The 17,482-nt window shown below is 35.6% G+C and overlaps 2 protein-coding genes across 3 annotated transcripts; both read right to left on the bottom strand.

The window, feature by feature from the left end:
- Positions 1–1,251: 1,251 nt before the first annotated feature.
- On the bottom strand, positions 1,252–15,937 carry LOC145334348 (uncharacterized). Of its 2 annotated transcripts, XM_080179775.1 has the most exons (7): positions 15,792–15,937; positions 15,474–15,515; positions 14,358–14,498; positions 3,282–5,264; positions 2,964–3,005; positions 1,848–1,988; positions 1,252–1,426 (listed from the first exon to the last, which is right to left on the bottom strand). In XM_080179775.1, the coding sequence occupies exon 4, from the start codon at positions 5,260–5,262 to the stop codon at positions 3,535–3,537; it is 1,728 nt and encodes a 575-aa protein (XP_080035901.1). In that variant the 5' UTR covers positions 5,263–5,264; positions 14,358–14,498; positions 15,474–15,515; positions 15,792–15,937; the 3' UTR covers positions 1,252–1,426; positions 1,848–1,988; positions 2,964–3,005; positions 3,282–3,534. The 2 variants fall into 2 exon arrangements, 1 of the variants encoding a protein (XP_080035901.1); XR_013884815.1 differs by lacking the exon at positions 3,282–5,264 and having other exon boundaries at positions 15,792–15,933.
- LOC145334347 (uncharacterized) lies at positions 5,221–9,259 on the bottom strand. The gene has a single exon (XM_080179774.1). The coding sequence runs from the start codon at positions 9,166–9,168 to the stop codon at positions 5,389–5,391; it is 3,780 nt and encodes a 1,259-aa protein (XP_080035900.1). The 5' UTR covers positions 9,169–9,259; the 3' UTR covers positions 5,221–5,388.
- Positions 15,938–17,482: the final 1,545 nt, after the last annotated feature.

Below are 17,482 nucleotides of genomic sequence, written 5' to 3'. Positions count from 1 at the left end.
ATCATAATTTCAAATATCATATCAATAGGACTTTTAAAATAATCAATTCAAAATTGGTAAACATTTGTATACCTTTCAGTAATAGGAATCTTTATAAAAGGTTTAAAATCAAAAAGGTAATTCTTTCATGTCTAAGATACGACTGTAAGTCAACAGATTTAGAAATAGATGTAATTTTTTAAAGAAAGGAAAAATATTTTAATCTCCTAACCCTTTTTTAAAAATTGTTTATTTCGCGCTTTTAAGCTTTTGTGCTTAAATTTAATAATAGTATTAGTATTAATATTTATATTGATTTTATTTGAATAATGTTTGATGTATTACATTTATTGATATTTTTAGGTATTTCTTGTTATAATAATAACATTATATAATATAATAAATACATTGCAGGGATAAGGGATGGGAAACCTGGCCGAAAATTAGGTCTCAGCCTCCTTTTAAAAGTGATGGGGCAACTTTTCTTTTTTGCCTATAAAATCAACTAATTTCCTCCAGTTCCTCATTGGCTGTAGGCCAATATCCAATAGCCTGAAACTTGCTTTTAGCATTAAACTGTTTTTAACCTATTTTTTTATCATATATCAAAAATATACTATGACACCAGTAGAATCAGACTGCAGAGCCCAAATTTGAATTAAGTCCCCAATAAACTTTTTTTGGGGGATTTAAAAATCAATTTTATATGTTGCTGTGATCATTTTGATGGAAGCAAAAGCATTTTTTAGTTTGGGGTTAAATTGTTTCTTACAGAACAATTTGATGTGATTCAGATTATATCAATACAATAATAAAAACTCTACTCTGTTCAATGCAAATAATTTTTTTCTAAAACAATAATTTATATAGAAGAAATTTAACATTAAAATAAAACATATTATTCTGAAGTCTGAACCAATTAAAAGTCTTGTTTCATTTCAGTTTTTTTCAATTCAAAAAAGAGTGTTTTCACAAAGTGACTTATTTCCAATGTAGTTAAATAATTTTTATTTAATTAAAATGAAAAGAATAAAAACTATACACATAAAAAATACATGCTTTTTAAAAATATTAAAAAAAATAAGTTTGAATAATCTTATATTTTATCATATTTGTATATGTGACAAAACAAAATTTGTTGTATTGCGTAAACATTTGTTGTCATCTTTCGATAGCCTGATATCTAGTTGCCGAAAGTGTACGCAGTTTCCTGGGTGTTTGCTACATAGCTACGTATGGATATTAGATTCTCCACCAGTAATTAACAATGAATTAAAAACGACAATTTATTTATAATAGCACATAATTATATAGGTAACATATAAATTAGACAGGTAGATAAAACGGTGGTTAAAATTGTAGGTAATAATTGTTTGTAGGACTCTGGATATAAATTAATTTACATGTAAGCAGTGTCTCTCTACGGTTGCATCAACTGTGTTGAATACTGAAACAATAAACTATTATAAGTCAGAGAAACCAATAGCCGGACAAATCTGGAAGGCTTATTGGTACAATTAAATAAGCTGGTTTGATCCTTTAAATACCTTTCATTGGCTTGACCCTTTAGGGTAAGGTTTACTCTTTCAAATGATTACTCTAATGTAACATAAGCTGTAGTTGTTATCAACGAATTATAGAGTTTAATGTATAGGTAAGTTAGGACGGTTTTTTTAACACAAACCCATCTAGGAACCTCTTATTTAGGTTAGGGTTATCTATTCATTACATCCCTGTAGGGGTAATTAGGTACTGGCTGTCTTAGGTATAGGTACAGCTTCGGGTTTATTTAGATTACTAAACTGATGAAACCCTATTCATGGAAGCTCCCCTTTACTCTATCAGTATCTATAGCTACCTTTTCTTACCTAAGAATAAGTAGAGTAAAACAGTGCACACTGCAGGGACAGCTCTGTTGGGGTGGACCAATATGAGGCTTCTTGTCTTGTCCCAGAAGTCTGATGAACAGGTCCGCCTAAGCCATACAACAGTGCATCATCAACGAATTTCTAGATAATAAAAAAACTATTAATTTCATTAGATACTTTTCTTTATATGCCTGTATTTGAGAGCGCAGCTACTCAACAGATATTTAGATATTTAGTCCGCCTCTCATATAGATATATCTTAATAAAAAAAAGATTAATGCTTGGCCTCTTAAGTCTTTCCTTAGGGCGCAGCTACTCAGTAAAACAAGGTCCGGCTCTCTACAGACAATTCTAGATTTTAAAAAATAATATAGTTATTTTAAGCCTTCTTTGGGGGGGCGCAGCCACTCTATAAATAGTTTTAATGAGGCCCGGCCTTCTACAAACAAATCTAGATTAGAATAGATTAATATACAGTTATTTTAAGTCTTCTTTGGGGGCGCAGCCACTCTATAAATAGTTTAAATGAGGCCCGGCCTTCTACAAACAAATCTAGATTAGAATAGATTAATATACAGTTATTTTAAGTCTTCTTTGGGGGCGCAGCCACTCTATAAATAGTTTAAATGATGCCCGGCCTTCTACAAAGAAATCTAGATTAGAATAGATTAATATACAGTTATTTTAAGTCTTCTTTGGGGGCGCAGCCACTCTATAAATAGTTTAAATGATGCCCGGCCTTCTACAAAGAAATCTAGATTAGAATAGATTAATATACAGTTATTTTAGGCCTTCTCTGGGGGCGCAGCCACTCTATAAATAGTTTAAATAAGGAACGGCCTTCTACAAATAAATCTAGATTAGAAAAACATTAATATATGGTTATTTCAAGGCTTCCTTAGGGGCGCAGCCTATTGTTAGACGTTTAAGGAGCGTAGTAACTCTATAAGGGGTTTATAGCACAGCTACTCTACAGCTTGTTTAATACCGTAGCTACTCTATAAGTGAATTAAGAACGTAGGTACTGTATTAGTGAATTAAGGGGTAGCTACTCTATGAGTGAATTAAGGAGCGCAGCTACTTTATAAGTGTAAATAGATATAAATAAGATTTTACCTCTTGTTTCAATATTCTTAGGTCTCTTACAGCGAGTCCAAACTAAATTAAATTCACTAATTAGACAGAATTGTCAATAAATCACAATACATGGATTTTTAAGCATACTGCACTTAATTTCAATGGTCCTGTTTCTTTATATTAACGGCTGGGAGAAAAAAATCTGTAGATTTGTGCCTAATTTAATCAAGCTTGACTTTAGAGAAAAAATGATTTAATTTAGAGTTTTACAACAAATTCTCTAAAAACATATATGTAATTTGCCAAAATTCATGCATATAGTAATATTTAAACTGATTATAAAAATCACTATCTCACCTTCACTCGATCGTGGTTGGTTTAAGACTGGCAAAAATTTCTCTTGTTTGGATTCTTTTCTGGTGATTAGCTTGATAATTTGATTTTTAAACTGTTCATTAAAGCTTGTAATTCTTCGTTATTTTTTAAATTTCAGTATTTTTTTTATTTGTTTGTTATTATAAATATTATTTCTTAAGGTTAATTTTTGGGATGCTGACAACTCTTGATGGGTCTTTTCACACTCCAGGGCAGGGAATTGGCAGATCCCTACTTAAAATCTTTTCCTACAAATGTCCCAGCACAGTCTTGTTAATCTTTTGTAGTTCTTTCTTGTGTTCAACAGCAATGTTCCATTGTCTTTCCTTTTCCTTATCTCCCTGAACATAGATACATTATCTCTTAGGTACCTCTCAAACCGAAACCAAGCTGTGTTGTTATCTGCAGATAAAGTTTTGAGGACAGTCTGAAGATGTCTGCTTTGTATTATCAGTCTAGTTATCATGTCATCATCAATAATTTCACTGTCAGTAAATTTATTTTCATCCACAGTCTGTAATTGATAACTTTCATCCATGTGATTACTGTCCTCTGTACAATCAGATGTCAACAGTACTTGACTAGGGTACCACAGATCCTTATCCAGTATAATCCGCAACCATCTTGTATCCATTTGTGTGTTAGGTTGCCAAGAATCACTTACAATCAATGGTCTGTTCCATGGCCAGTATTGTTCGAGACAGTAAAAGATTTTAGATGTGTGTACGTTACAATACTCTAACCAAGCAATTGAAATTTCATCCTGATTGATTGATTGTGCAGGTTGAATGCACCTATACCTTACATTTGGGTCTTCTTTGTAGTAGTTTTCTGCATCAAATTGTACATAAGCCATGCTTTCTGCAATGATTCCTATAAAGCTGTTAACTACTGCCCCTACCTGTCCAAAAGAGAGATTTCTTTGAACAAAACCTGGATCAGGTAGTATCCTATCAAAATTGATCAAAACAAAGGCGAAAAATAATTGGACTATTGCTCTTGGTATTGCTAGTAGATGAATCTTGGCCCATTGATGCATGTCATCAAACTTGAACATAAATGTATTTGGTTCCTCCATCTTATGATGCATTATAAGTGTTCCACCAACAATAAGACGAAACATGTATGATAGGTCTGTATTAACAGTATATTTTCCTAGGTAAATCCACAATGAAGTAACATCTAGGTATCCAGGGAACTCCAGCTGATCTCCATTAGTCAGAGATCTTAGTGCAGCAATAGCTGCTTCAATATCAGCTGTTTGCTCATGGGTTAAAAGAATTGCCAATCCTTTTTCAGGTTTTAAGAGTTCAAATAGTTCATTTAACCTTTTAGGGAAGTCTGCCTTGTGTAATATGGTTCCTCCTGCAGTTTCACGGGTTGGAAGATTTATTTCTATGTAGATGCTACATCCATCAGAAATAACAATCTTATGAGGGATTTTCTGGCTATGAAACCAGCCATTAGACTCTGATAAACCAAACACTCTAAGGGCAAGGGCAGGGATAATATGACCATCTTTATGGGCCTTTAGCAGTTCGTTTTCTAATAGCATTGTTACTGCATAAACATTGTCATCACAGTTTGTTCCAATGTTTATTATCCCAAACTTGATTTTACCAAATCTCCGAATTTCATCTAAGAGCTGATGGTTTGGGTTTCTATTTTTTGTTAATGTATCAGCTATTTGTCTCAGTTCAGGATACCAACCAGCTTCACCTAATGACTTAAGTTTACTTATTGCTGTATCAATATATGGGTCTGGGAACCTGGGATCTTGGGACATATAAAAATCTTGGCAGTAAACTTTGTCTGCACTTGACTTTTCATAGAAGTAGTTCCAACATTCTTTGGTGTCTCCATAGCAATCCAAGTTATCTGGGCAGAAATGTTTCATTAAGTCACATGACAATATCCTTAATTCTGCTGGGTGATTAAGAAGGAGATGTGAGGGATCCATCATACCTAAAAAAAATAAGTATGTAATAATTATGTAATACTTAGCAAATTCTAGTAAGTTCATTTAGCATATCACTATCTACTATCTAATTGAAAAAAAACATTTTTCTTTTTGACATACATTTATTATTCAACATTTTACATGTTTTACAAGTAGGTATTGACTGTTAATCCTGTTGATTAACTGTTGTTCTGCTGAATTAAAATCCAGATCTTCAATCTTCATTATTATCACAATGTCTCTTACATTTCTAGTAGTTTCACGGATAACACTCTCTCCTGAGTTCTTGTAGATAATTCTAACTTTGTTGGACCTTCCTTGAACAAAGTTTTCTTTGATCTTCCCATACTTAAACTTCTCATACCTTTTCCTGGGATTCTCCTCAGAAATGAACAACACAATTTCACCAGGTTGGGGAATCTCACCTTGAACAAGTCTCTTTCCTGGAACAAATTTGTGTATGTCATTGACAATATAGTCAAGCATATTATCAACTGTGTTTTGGACATCTTCTAATCGTGAGAGTGTTGATCCTTCAATTACAACTGGAAGTTCCATAGATCGCTTATTGTTTCGTCCTAATAACAAATGATTAGGGGATATAAATGATCGTGATGATTCTGTTTCATCATCTCCATTTCTAGCAATGGGAAGGTTATTTAGTGTGTTAGCAATGCAAACACCTACAGATTCCCATTCTAAATAACTCTTTTTAGTGGATAATTCTCTGGATTTTTCAAGCATATTTCTTACTGCTCCTATTCTGTTTTCTATCTTACCCCTTTCTTGATGTGAGTGGGGTGTACTGACTTCCAAGACTATTCTCTCCTTACTCCAAAGTTGGCTCTGGAGATCTAAAACTGTTATCTCAGCTGATTTCAAAGTAAGAAATGAAGATTGACTATCACAAAATATAATCTTAGAATATCCATGTCTACCCATATGTCTAACAAGTGATGTAATAATCATATCTGTGCTTAAACCTTCCAAGCATACAATGTTTATTGCACTTGTTAGCATACATACTAGGCATAACATATATGCCTTACCTTTCACTCTCTTTTTGATAGAGTCATGTGCAGGAAAGGGACCGCAAATATCCATTTGAATGGAGTAATACGGTGGTGCCCTTACAAGGCAAGTCTTAGATTGATTGCCTGTTGTACCCAAGTATCGTTTCTTCAGTAATATTCTACATCGTATACATGAGTTTCTGATATTCTTAATCAGTGTTCTTAGTCTTTCAACATGGACTAATCTCAGCATATAGTTAAGAAGTTGTTCAACACCAGAGTGGGGTAGTATTTCCCAATGCAGATAAATTGCTAATGCAATTACAATATCATTATCTACTAGTCCCACTGGGGCTACAAAACTAGAATACTCATAGCTTGAGTAATCTGTATCATCAATTTCCGTGGTTGGGTAGGTAAGTCTCCCTCCACATTTCAAAATTCCTGATTGGTCTTCTATATAGGTCTCCTGCTTTGATTTTGTAGACCTTAGTTTGACGTCTAAGCTCATTTGAATGCACAGGTATCTCCACGCCATCCACATTTCAAATGAAGAGGGGCCGAGGGATGGTGAGGAATTTGCTTTCCCACAGAGAATTTCAAATCTAGTGATATATGATCGGTCTATTTTGTATATTTCTGGTTTACAATCAGGACAATTTATGTGCACACCTTTCATGTGCAACCTGTGTTTTATTCTCAACACAAATCTGAATAGGTTTGCAATAACTAATAACGAGCTTTTAAATCCCCGGTAGGCAAAATTTACAAGGGGACAACTAGGTTGTTTTTGTACATGCATTATCATGTTTGTGTTTTCAATACATTCCTGAAATTCTTGTATTTCATGACTAGAAATAGTAGCAGCATGTTCAGCCATAAAGGTGGCCTGTTCAGCCAGAGCATTAGCATCTTCAGCCGTGATGGCAGCAACTTCAGCTGTGATGGCGGCATCTTCAGCCATGATGGTGGCATTTTCAGCCATGATGGCGGCATCTTCAGCCGTGATGGCGGCATCTTCAGCCGTGTTGGCGGCATCTTCAGCCGTGATGGCGGCATCTTCAGCCGTGATAGCGGCATCTTCAGCCGTGATGGCGGCATCTTCAGCCGTGATGGCGGCATCTTCAGCCGTGATGGCGGCATCTTCAGCCGAGTTGGCAGCATCTTCAGCCATGATGGCGGCATCTTCAGCCGTGATGGCGGCATCTTCAGCCGTGATGGCGGCATCTTCAGCCGTGATGGCGGCAATTTCAGCCGGGTGGGGGGCAATTTCAGCCAAGAAGGTGGCATTTTCAGCCAATTTGGTGGCAATTTTAGATGGATTTGCAGCAATTTTGGCCAAAATGGCAGCTTGTTTAGTCAGAATAGCAGCATGTTTGGCCAGAATGGCGGCCATAAATTTAAAATGTTCATTGGTAAAGGTGGCATTTTCAGCCGTATTTGGGGCATGTTCAGCCAGATTTTGGGCATATTCAGCCAGATTGGTTGCCGGATTTTGGGCATTTTCAGCCATATTTGGGGCATGTTCAGCCAGATTTGGGGCATTTTCAGCCAGATTTGGGGCATCTTCAGCCAGATTTGGGGCATCTTCAGCCAGATTTGGGGCATCTTCAGCCAGATTTGGGGCATCTTCAGCCAGATTTGTGGCATCTTCAGCCAGATTTGGGGCATCTTCAGCCAGATTTGGGGCATCTTCAGCCAGATTTGGGGCATCTTCAGCCAGATTTGGGGCATCTTCAGCCAGATTTGGGGCATCTTCAGCCAGATTTGGGGCATCTTCAGCCAGATTTGGGGCATCTTCAGCCAGATTTGGGGCATCTTCAGCCAGATTTGGGGCATCTTCAGCCAGATTTGGGGCATCTTCAGCCAGATTTGGGGCATCTTCAGCCAGATTTGGGGCATCTTCAGCCAGATTTGGGGCATCTTCAGCCAGATTTTGGGCATTTTCAGCCGAAATGTTTGTTATGTCAGGATTCTGTTTCTGTCCTTTGCTATATGACTCTGCTACAATAGAATCGAGCTGATTATTTGACATATCTTTACACACCTTGGTATAGTCTCTAATAGGCATATCCTTGAATTCTTTCTTCATCCATGGCTTACCTATTTGCCAATGGCTCTTACTATCAAAATCTTTTAAATCAGCTTTTCCTCTTGTGATAATGTCTGCACAATTTTCTTCAGAGGGAATATGGTACACATTATCTGTGTTTATTAATCGTTTTATAGCACGAACACGATTATAAACGAACGGTTTGAGCTTAAGGTCATTGTTGCCTAACCATGCAACAACTATCTCAGAATCGGTGACAAAGAAATAATCCTCAATCTTCTCACCAAGTGCTTTGCTAATAATGTGAAATGTGTGTGCACCCAATACCACCGCGCTTAATTCATTGCGGGGTATCGTATCACAAACGGACTTTGAGCGCCCTGCCAGTAGCTGACATGAGTAACTCCCGTCCGAAAGTTTAGTGCGTGCATAAACACCAATCCCACACATAAGTTTTGCTGCATCACAGGCTACAATCAGTGTCAACTTTGATGGAGTTATTGCATCTAAGGGGACAACTGATCTTGGTATTCTTATCTGCATTGCATTTCTTATCAATAACAGATTATTGATCCATGTGGCTCTAAAATATTCAGGTATTTCCTGATCAAATTCAAGGTTCTGGAGATTTTTAAGGTCCAGTTTCAGTCTACTTTTCAGGGGTTCAAATGACCCTAGGAGGTCAAAGACCTCAAGACACTTTCCTAAGATGTTAGCGCGAGTAAACTTCTGGCCATCTAGAAGTCTTAACAGGTCTTCTTCTGTCTTGACTTCGAAGGGGTTAGGTTTCTTTGCTCCTCTCCGTTTTGTATTAAAGTTAATTTCTTCAAGTCCTAGCCCCATTTCGTCCTTTTCTTGGTACCATTTATATCCACTATATGCAGTGGATTCTCCATCAATTGATGATTCTTCTGAAGGTTTCTTAAAACACCTGTTAATTGTCTTAATCCTGAATCCTCCTTTGGGTACAACAGTAATAAACTCGGTTATCACTTTCTCTAGGTCATCTTGAGTTTCCCCACCCATATTGGAGTCGTCCATGTAGGTAGACTCGCAAATGGTGGTATATGCAAGTGGGTAATCTTCCTTGTGCTCAAGGACAAGCTGGCGCAATGCTTGAGTGGCTACGTTTCCTGCAAAGCGTAGTCCATAGAATAATGTGAGCATGACATAAATACATACGTGTGCCATAGGATTCAGATCTGGGGTAAATAGGTATAAACAGTAGTTAAGTTGGGATGATTCCATCCTAATACTGTTATACATTTTGGAGAGGTCACAAGTCGCGGTAAACTTGTGACTTCGCCATTTGATGGTTACTTGAAATAATGAGTTCAAGCAATTTTGCCCTTTAGGAAGGCAATCATTGAGGCCAGTACTTGCTGGATCAACTACCATTCTTGATGGTGTTGATGTTGATCCAGGTTTAAATACTGACCTCCATACAAAAAAATGCCTAATTGGGGCATTTTCAATCTCTTGCTGAATTGCTAATGGTAAACTACTTAGTTTACATGCAAATCCTTTTGCAAGCATTTCGTTGTGAAATTTTACAACTGAAATTCTTTCATCTTGTGGCTTTTTTAATTGTGTCTGTAGCACTTTGTACGCCATCTTGAAATTATCATTTCGATGCCATCTTGCTGATAAAAACTCAACAGGGTTACGAATGAAGGGAAATTCACAGGTAGTGGTTTGTCTTTTTGTATCCAGTTTGAAGGATTTGTTTATGATTCCTTGTTCATACTGGTCTTTCAGTGAAATGCTCCTTGTCTGAATAGATTGTTTACAATTTTCACACCCTGTGCAACAATCGCACCTGAAGTCGATACGAAATCCTGCATCTTCTTGCTCAAGCAGTTCTTGTTCATCTGTTCGTAATGCAACTTTGTTGATTGCAACAGGTATGTCTGTGTTGATTGTTATTTGGGGTTCAATACACATACACTCATTCTCATATTTAGGTGAGATTAACTGATCTTGGAAGGGTGAATTAAGGTATGATTTATACAGTGATGTGAATAATATTCTCATGTTAAGATTCGATCTACCAGCTTCCATATCTTGTTTGTCAAATGAATGGTGTGTTCCAGCAAACATTAAATAGGAGTTGTTTATGTCTGGCAATCTACTTTTCCATACTTGAAGACCAGATGGCAGCACTAATAGTAATGTCGGTACAAGTCTCGAGTGTTTTATACCTAAGAGTAATCCAATGTCCTTTCCACCAATATCTGTGGGAAGGCACTCCTTGGACAATGGAGTTGAAGATTGGTTTGCTTGAAATTCTTTACAAGCTTTCCTAAGGTCATAATTGGGTACTTGTCCAGTTATCTGCGACATTGAAGTTAAACGAAGTTCGTGATATTGTCCTGAAATATCTGGACCAAGGATAATTGAGTAGACTCCTCCCCCTGTTGATATCACAGAGCCAGACGCTACTTGGATATATTGGGGTCTATCATCAATAACTTTCAGGTTGAGTTTCTTTGCTATGTCTACCTTAATGACCGGGTTTGTAGCTCCGGTGTCGTACATCGTGAGGATGGATTCATCTCCAACCTGTAGCATTTGCATTGGGTATATAGGATCCAATTCTTGCTCAGGTTGTATCTTGTGGGCTATTTCAGAACTAGGGAAAACTGTTCCCTTTTCAACATTGAAGGCTTCGCCAACTTGCAAGTCTCTTTTCTTCAATGGTTCATTCTTTATTTTCAAAATTTCAATCATCATCAGTTTGATGTCAACATCAGTTTCATATTTCGGTAGGAATTTTGTGAGACCTTCTTTGATCTGTTCTTTGTCACATTTGTGATCTGGACACAATAAGACATTCCTATCTATCATGTTGTTTGCACATTGTTGGCAAGCAACTCCTCTGGGTACCTGTGTTCTGTATGAACACTTGCTGTTATCTTTGTTATAGCATCTTCTTAACAAACATAAATTGCACCTTTTAAACTTTTGTGCAAGTTTCAGTCTTTCACTAGGTTCTGCATTCAGGAATAAAGGGCATGTACCTGTATTGCAATCTTTCACTCTTTTCTTAAATTCTTCATGCATGAAGCATGTCGCCCAACCCCACCTGTCAGGTTGTTCCTTTTTTGTGTCATTCTTAACAACTTTGGTAGCTGTATTGACAGCTCTGTTTTGGTCCTTCTTGGGAGCTGGTGCAGGTTGTGTGCTGTCAACAGGTGTTTCGCTCATATACATCATTTCTATTGCTTTTATCTGAGCATGTAGGAAATTTAACAGGCATTGGAATGTTTCTTCCCCTGTCATATCATCACCAATGTTCTTCATCTGTAGAGATGTCACGTAATATGTGTTAAATTGAGTTCTGTAGTACTCTGGCAACATCCCCACAATGTCAAACACGTTGTTTGAGTTGTTAACTTCACGGTTAGCGGTCTCACTTATCTTAGCAATAGACGATATTTGTAATACTATCTCTAATACCTTTCTAATATACAAGAGCTTTGCTTTTCTTTGAGTTTTGAATGTTGGTTGAGCTAATGCTTTAATCAAACGTCGTTTTTCTCTGAGAATGCGAGAAATATTTCCATATTTACCAATCAACAATTTCTTCATAGCATTGAAATCATTTTTCAGGTGAGTACAATCAGATTTCACATCTGCAGTTAGGTAATTCAGGTATAGATATTCACCTAATAGTGCTGGTTTTATTCCACGACAAACTGAATGAAACAGCTGAAAGAAGTCGTATATATTGGATTCCGATTCAAATCCTGAAAAGGGATCCAATTTCAATGGAAGCGTGGTTCTATTATCTGACGTAATATGTATGCCCTGTGATCTTATGAGTCTATCTAGTTTTCTAGTATGTTTGGTTGCGCTATTCATAGCTGCATACCCTGCTATTTTAATATGTTCTTTAAAAGGTTCATTGTCAGATATTTTCCTCAGAGAATCAACTATTATGCTCTTCAGTTTGTCAAGTCGAGGTGTATCACGTCGATCGAGTGCCTGTAATGTTACCTCGTCTTCATTCTCATCTACTTCTACCATAGTAATATCAGCGATTTGTTGAATAGCTTGTACTGCTGCATGTGCATCAGGGTCAGTACCATTGTACTCAGTCTCCTGCCAATAATTATTGGTTTCAAAGGAGTTGAATGGGGTAAAGGATTCATTTTGCATCGAGATATTGTTAGGGTTTACTGGTTGGATATTAGCATATTGTTCTCCTAATGTGTTATAACTCAAGTTACTGTTCCTGTTTCTGTTTTCACAACTGCTCCTCTTAGGAATTTGGTTTGGGAACCCTGAACTGTTATTTACCATTCTCTCAGGTTCTCGTATTTCGCTCGTACCATAATCTACATTATGGCCCAAGTTCTTAATCCTTACTTTTTCCCTAATCTCTTTTGAAAGGGTGCTTGGACATGAAGGGACATCTTTAGGTCTTATATTTTTCATCATTATTGCCTTTATTCTAGAAAGACCTTGTTCTCTAGCTTGTTCTTCAGCCATCATCTTTTCATTTATATTTCATATTTCGATATTTAACTTATCTCTCGTTACATTCAATCTAGTCTTTAGTTGATTCAATTCAGGTTCACTAGCGCTTTTCTTGTGAATCACTTCGACTAATATCGATAAGTTTCTTAGACTCTCATTATATGTTGTTTTTATTGACATTAAGTTAGAGGAATCTTCAAGTTCTTTAATGTCGCTTATTATAGCTTCAACCGATTCCGCAACCGGAATACATGCGTTTATGGCATCACGGTTGGCTAACAGACGTTCAGCTGTATGAAAGTTAGTAGTCTGTAAAAGTTGACTTACTAAGTCGTAATCTACATGTGCAGGTCGTACCTGTTGGTTATCAGGCTGTTCTTGCCTTAATGCACCATTGATATCATCAATATCATCTGCACTATCAGACTCTGTTTCAACTAAGTCTATCTGTCTATGTCTATCTGTGTGCGTTCTTTCTTTTGTACCTATTTCCAATGATTGGATCCCATGAGGAATATCATGGATGTTACCTGCTAGGTTAGGTACTGTACCATTGTTTGCACTAGTTATTCTATTTAACAATGGTGTACGTCTATTTAGCTTAGTCCGTCTGGCGGTTGGACACTCAGCGTGAGTTTCAGTATTGTCCCCAATAGGGGTCCTTCTAGTGCCTATCATGTTTACCCCCATCCCTGGGGTTCTGGATCTAGGTCCCGCTCCATTTTCATCATTAGTCCTGTTGAACTCTGTTCCTATATTATCCCACTCGGGGGACGCGGGTGTTACAGCTAAGAAAGGGGGAAAACCCTTCATTAATCTTTGCTGAGCACGATCCTCATTGTAATCAATGGGATTTTGATTTTGTCGTCTATTCATCGTTAATTTTATTCTTAGTATTCAATGCTACATAGCTACGTATGGATATTAGATTCTCCACCAGTAATTAACAATGAATTAAAAACGACAATTTATTTATAATAGCACATAATTATATAGGTAACATATAAATTAGACAGGTAGATAAAACGGTGGTTAAAATTGTAGGTAATAATTGTTTGTAGGACTCTGGATATAAATTAATTTACATGTAAGCAGTGTCTCTCTACGGTTGCATCAACTGTGTTGAATACTGAAACAATAAACTATTATAAGTCAGAGAAACCAATAGCCGGACAAATCTGGAAGGCTTATTGGTACAATTAAATAAGCTGGTTTGATCCTTTAAATACCTTTCATTGGCTTGACCCTTTAGGGTAAGGTTTACTCTTTCAAATGATTACTCTAATGTAACATAAGCTGTAGTTGTTATCAACGAATTATAGAGTTTAATGTATAGGTAAGTTAGGACGGTTTTTTTAACACAAACCCATCTAGGAACCTCTTATTTAGGTTAGGGTTATCTATTCATTACATCCCTGTAGGGGTAATTAGGTACTGGCTGTCTTAGGTATAGGTACAGCTTCGGGTTTATTTAGATTACTAAACTGATGAAACCCTATTCATGGAAGCTCCCCTTTACTCTATCAGTATCTATAGCTACCTTTTCTTACCTAAGAATAAGTAGAGTAAAACAGTGCACACTGCAGGGACAGCTCTGTTGGGGTGGACCAATATGAGGCTTCTTGTCTTGTCCCAGAAGTCTGATGAACAGGTCCGCCTAAGCCATACAACAGTGCATCATCAACGAATTTCTAGATAATAAAAAAACTATTAATTTCATTAGATACTTTTCTTTATATGCCTGTATTTGAGAGCGCAGCTACTCAACAGATATTTAGATATTTAGTCCGCCTCTCATATAGATATATCTTAATAAAAAAAAGATTAATGCTTGGCCTCTTAAGTCTTTCCTTAGGGCGCAGCTACTCAGTAAAACAAGGTCCGGCTCTCTACAGACAATTCTAGATTTTAAAAAATAATATAGTTATTTTAAGCCTTCTTTGGGGGGGCGCAGCCACTCTATAAATAGTTTTAATGAGGCCCGGCCTTCTACAAACAAATCTAGATTAGAATAGATTAATATACAGTTATTTTAAGTCTTCTTTGGGGGCGCAGCCACTCTATAAATAGTTTAAATGAGGCCCGGCCTTCTACAAACAAATCTAGATTAGAATAGATTAATATACAGTTATTTTAAGTCTTCTTTGGGGGCGCAGCCACTCTATAAATAGTTTAAATGATGCCCGGCCTTCTACAAAGAAATCTAGATTAGAATAGATTAATATACAGTTATTTTAAGTCTTCTTTGGGGGCGCAGCCACTCTATAAATAGTTTAAATGATGCCCGGCCTTCTACAAAGAAATCTAGATTAGAATAGATTAATATACAGTTATTTTAGGCCTTCTCTGGGGGCGCAGCCACTCTATAAATAGTTTAAATAAGGAACGGCCTTCTACAAATAAATCTAGATTAGAAAAACATTAATATATGGTTATTTCAAGGCTTCCTTAGGGGCGCAGCCTATTGTTAGACGTTTAAGGAGCGTAGTAACTCTATAAGGGGTTTATAGCACAGCTACTCTACAGCTTGTTTAATACCGTAGCTACTCTATAAGTGAATTAAGAACGTAGGTACTGTATTAGTGAATTAAGGGGTAGCTACTCTATGAGTGAATTAAGGAGCGCAGCTACTTTATAAGTGTAAATAGATATAAATAAGATTTTACCTCTTGTTTCAATATTCTTAGGTCTCTTACAGCGAGTCCAAACTAAATTAAATTCACTAATTAGACAGAATTGTCAATAAATCACAATACATGGATTTTTAAGCATACTGCACTTAATTTCAATGGTCCTGTTTCTTTATATTAACGGCTGGGAGAAAAAAATCTGTAGATTTGTGCCTAATTTAATCAAGCTTGACTTTAGAGAAAAAATGATTTAATTTAGAGTTTTACAACAAATTCTCTAAAAACATATATGTAATTTGCCAAAATTCATGCATATAGTAATATTTAAACTGATTATAAAAATCACTATCTCACCTTCACTCGATCGTGGTTGGTTTAAGACTGGCAAAAATTTCTCTTGTTTGGATTCTTTTCTGGTGATTAGCTTGATAATTTGATTTTTAAACTGTTCATTAAAGCTTGTAATTCTTCGTTATTTTTTAAATTTCAGTATTTTTTTTATTTGTTTGTTATTATAAATATTATTTCTTAAGGTTAATTTTTGGGATGCTGACAACTCTTGATGGGTCTTTTCACAGTGTTTCCTCATCCTAGCTCAATATTTACTACTAGCTACAAATCTTCAAACTTCCCTTAAAAAAATCAAAATTTGAATGTATAAACGATTTATACATTATACATTTGAATTTTTTAACTTTTGATTTTTTTTTGAAGTTTGAAGCTTTTTTAGCTAGTAGTAAATATTGAGCTAGGATGAGGAAACACTCAGGAAACTGCGTACACTTTCGGCAACTAGATATCAGGCTATCCATCTTTCACTATTTAACCCTTTACAGCCAATTTTTTTGTGTTTTAAATAAGTGATGGAAAACAAGCACGATTAAGTTAATTCATTGATATATTGTAAAGAATTAAGTTTTTAATGAATTAATTTAGATGAAATCAAAAGGCCTAATTTTACTCTATACCAGAATACTATATATATGAAGCAAAACACTCTAAAAGCTACGAATTTTACCCAAATAAAAAAAGACCTTTTGCTCTGATCAAAAAAGACCACAGCAACAGTAAAATTAATTTTTAAATCCCCTCAAAAAAGTTTATTGGGGACTTAATTCAAATTTAGGCTCTGCAGTTTAATTCTACTGGTGTCATAGTATATTTTTGATATATGTTTTAAAAATAGGTTAAAAACAGTTTAACCAATTACTAATAACAAACGCGTCCCCCAGTTCATTATTGGCTAAATTAATTCAAGCAAACATAAATTTCTGCTATTAGAAAGACAACAATGGAAAGTTTCTGCTATCAGAAGGACAACAATATATATGACGTTCAATCACATCAACTTATTATTAAATCTACACATTAATAAATGTCCATATAGCAAAACATAAATTGAGAGATCGTTTTTTGAAGACTGAGTAGGATTCAACATTTTATACTTTAGAACAATGTGAAAAACTCATTGTCTTTAGACAATTTAAAAGTTACATTTCATGTGGAATTGATAACCCACCTAAATGATTACAAATACAAAACTAGTTCAATATGTAAATAAAAGTGTACTGTGTTTTGTTAAAAAAAAATTTTCATTAATTTTGGTAAAAATTATTGCACACTTAATTGAACTTTTCTGCTAATATTTAACGTAAAATAAATTTTTTTAAAAATTCTTAATTTATATGTATGCTATGGAACAATTAGTTGATAGAATGTTACCCATGTACTTATTCAAATCTACTTAATTTATTTATTAAAGCTGGGGGGCTAAAGCGGTGTTTATTTCTAAATACAAATTTTGGGGTGAAGTAGATCCCCCCTTAAAATGTTTGAAAATAAATCAGATTTAACCATCTCAGAAAAAACTTTTTTTTTAAATGGGGGGGGGGGGGGTTGGCGAAGTAATAACGAGATTCTACTTAAAGCCACTAACATATTGGTTCTTTGGAAAGTTTTTATTATATTTTATGATTGGTGAATCAACTACCTGAATTCTATTCTATACTTTTTTTCTTTGCATTCATATAATAGCTATTTCATCA

This window comes from Acartia tonsa, chromosome 12 (genome assembly GCF_053477335.1).
Source record: "Acartia tonsa isolate MP-2025a chromosome 12, ASM5347733v1, whole genome shotgun sequence".
Classification (NCBI taxonomy): domain Eukaryota; kingdom Metazoa; phylum Arthropoda; class Copepoda; order Calanoida; family Acartiidae; genus Acartia; species Acartia tonsa.
Note: the sequence above shows the minus strand (reverse complement) of the source record. Positions and strands in the feature narration are given on the sequence as shown.

What these genes read in the sequence shown, in the direction of transcription:
- LOC145334348 (XM_080179775.1), bottom strand. Translation starts at nt 5,262, where the DNA reads ATGATGGATCCCTCACATCTCCTTCTTAATCACCCAGCAGAATTAAGG.
- LOC145334347 (XM_080179774.1), bottom strand. Translation starts at nt 9,168, where the DNA reads ATGGGGCTAGGACTTGAAGAAATTAACTTTAATACAAAACGGAGAGGA.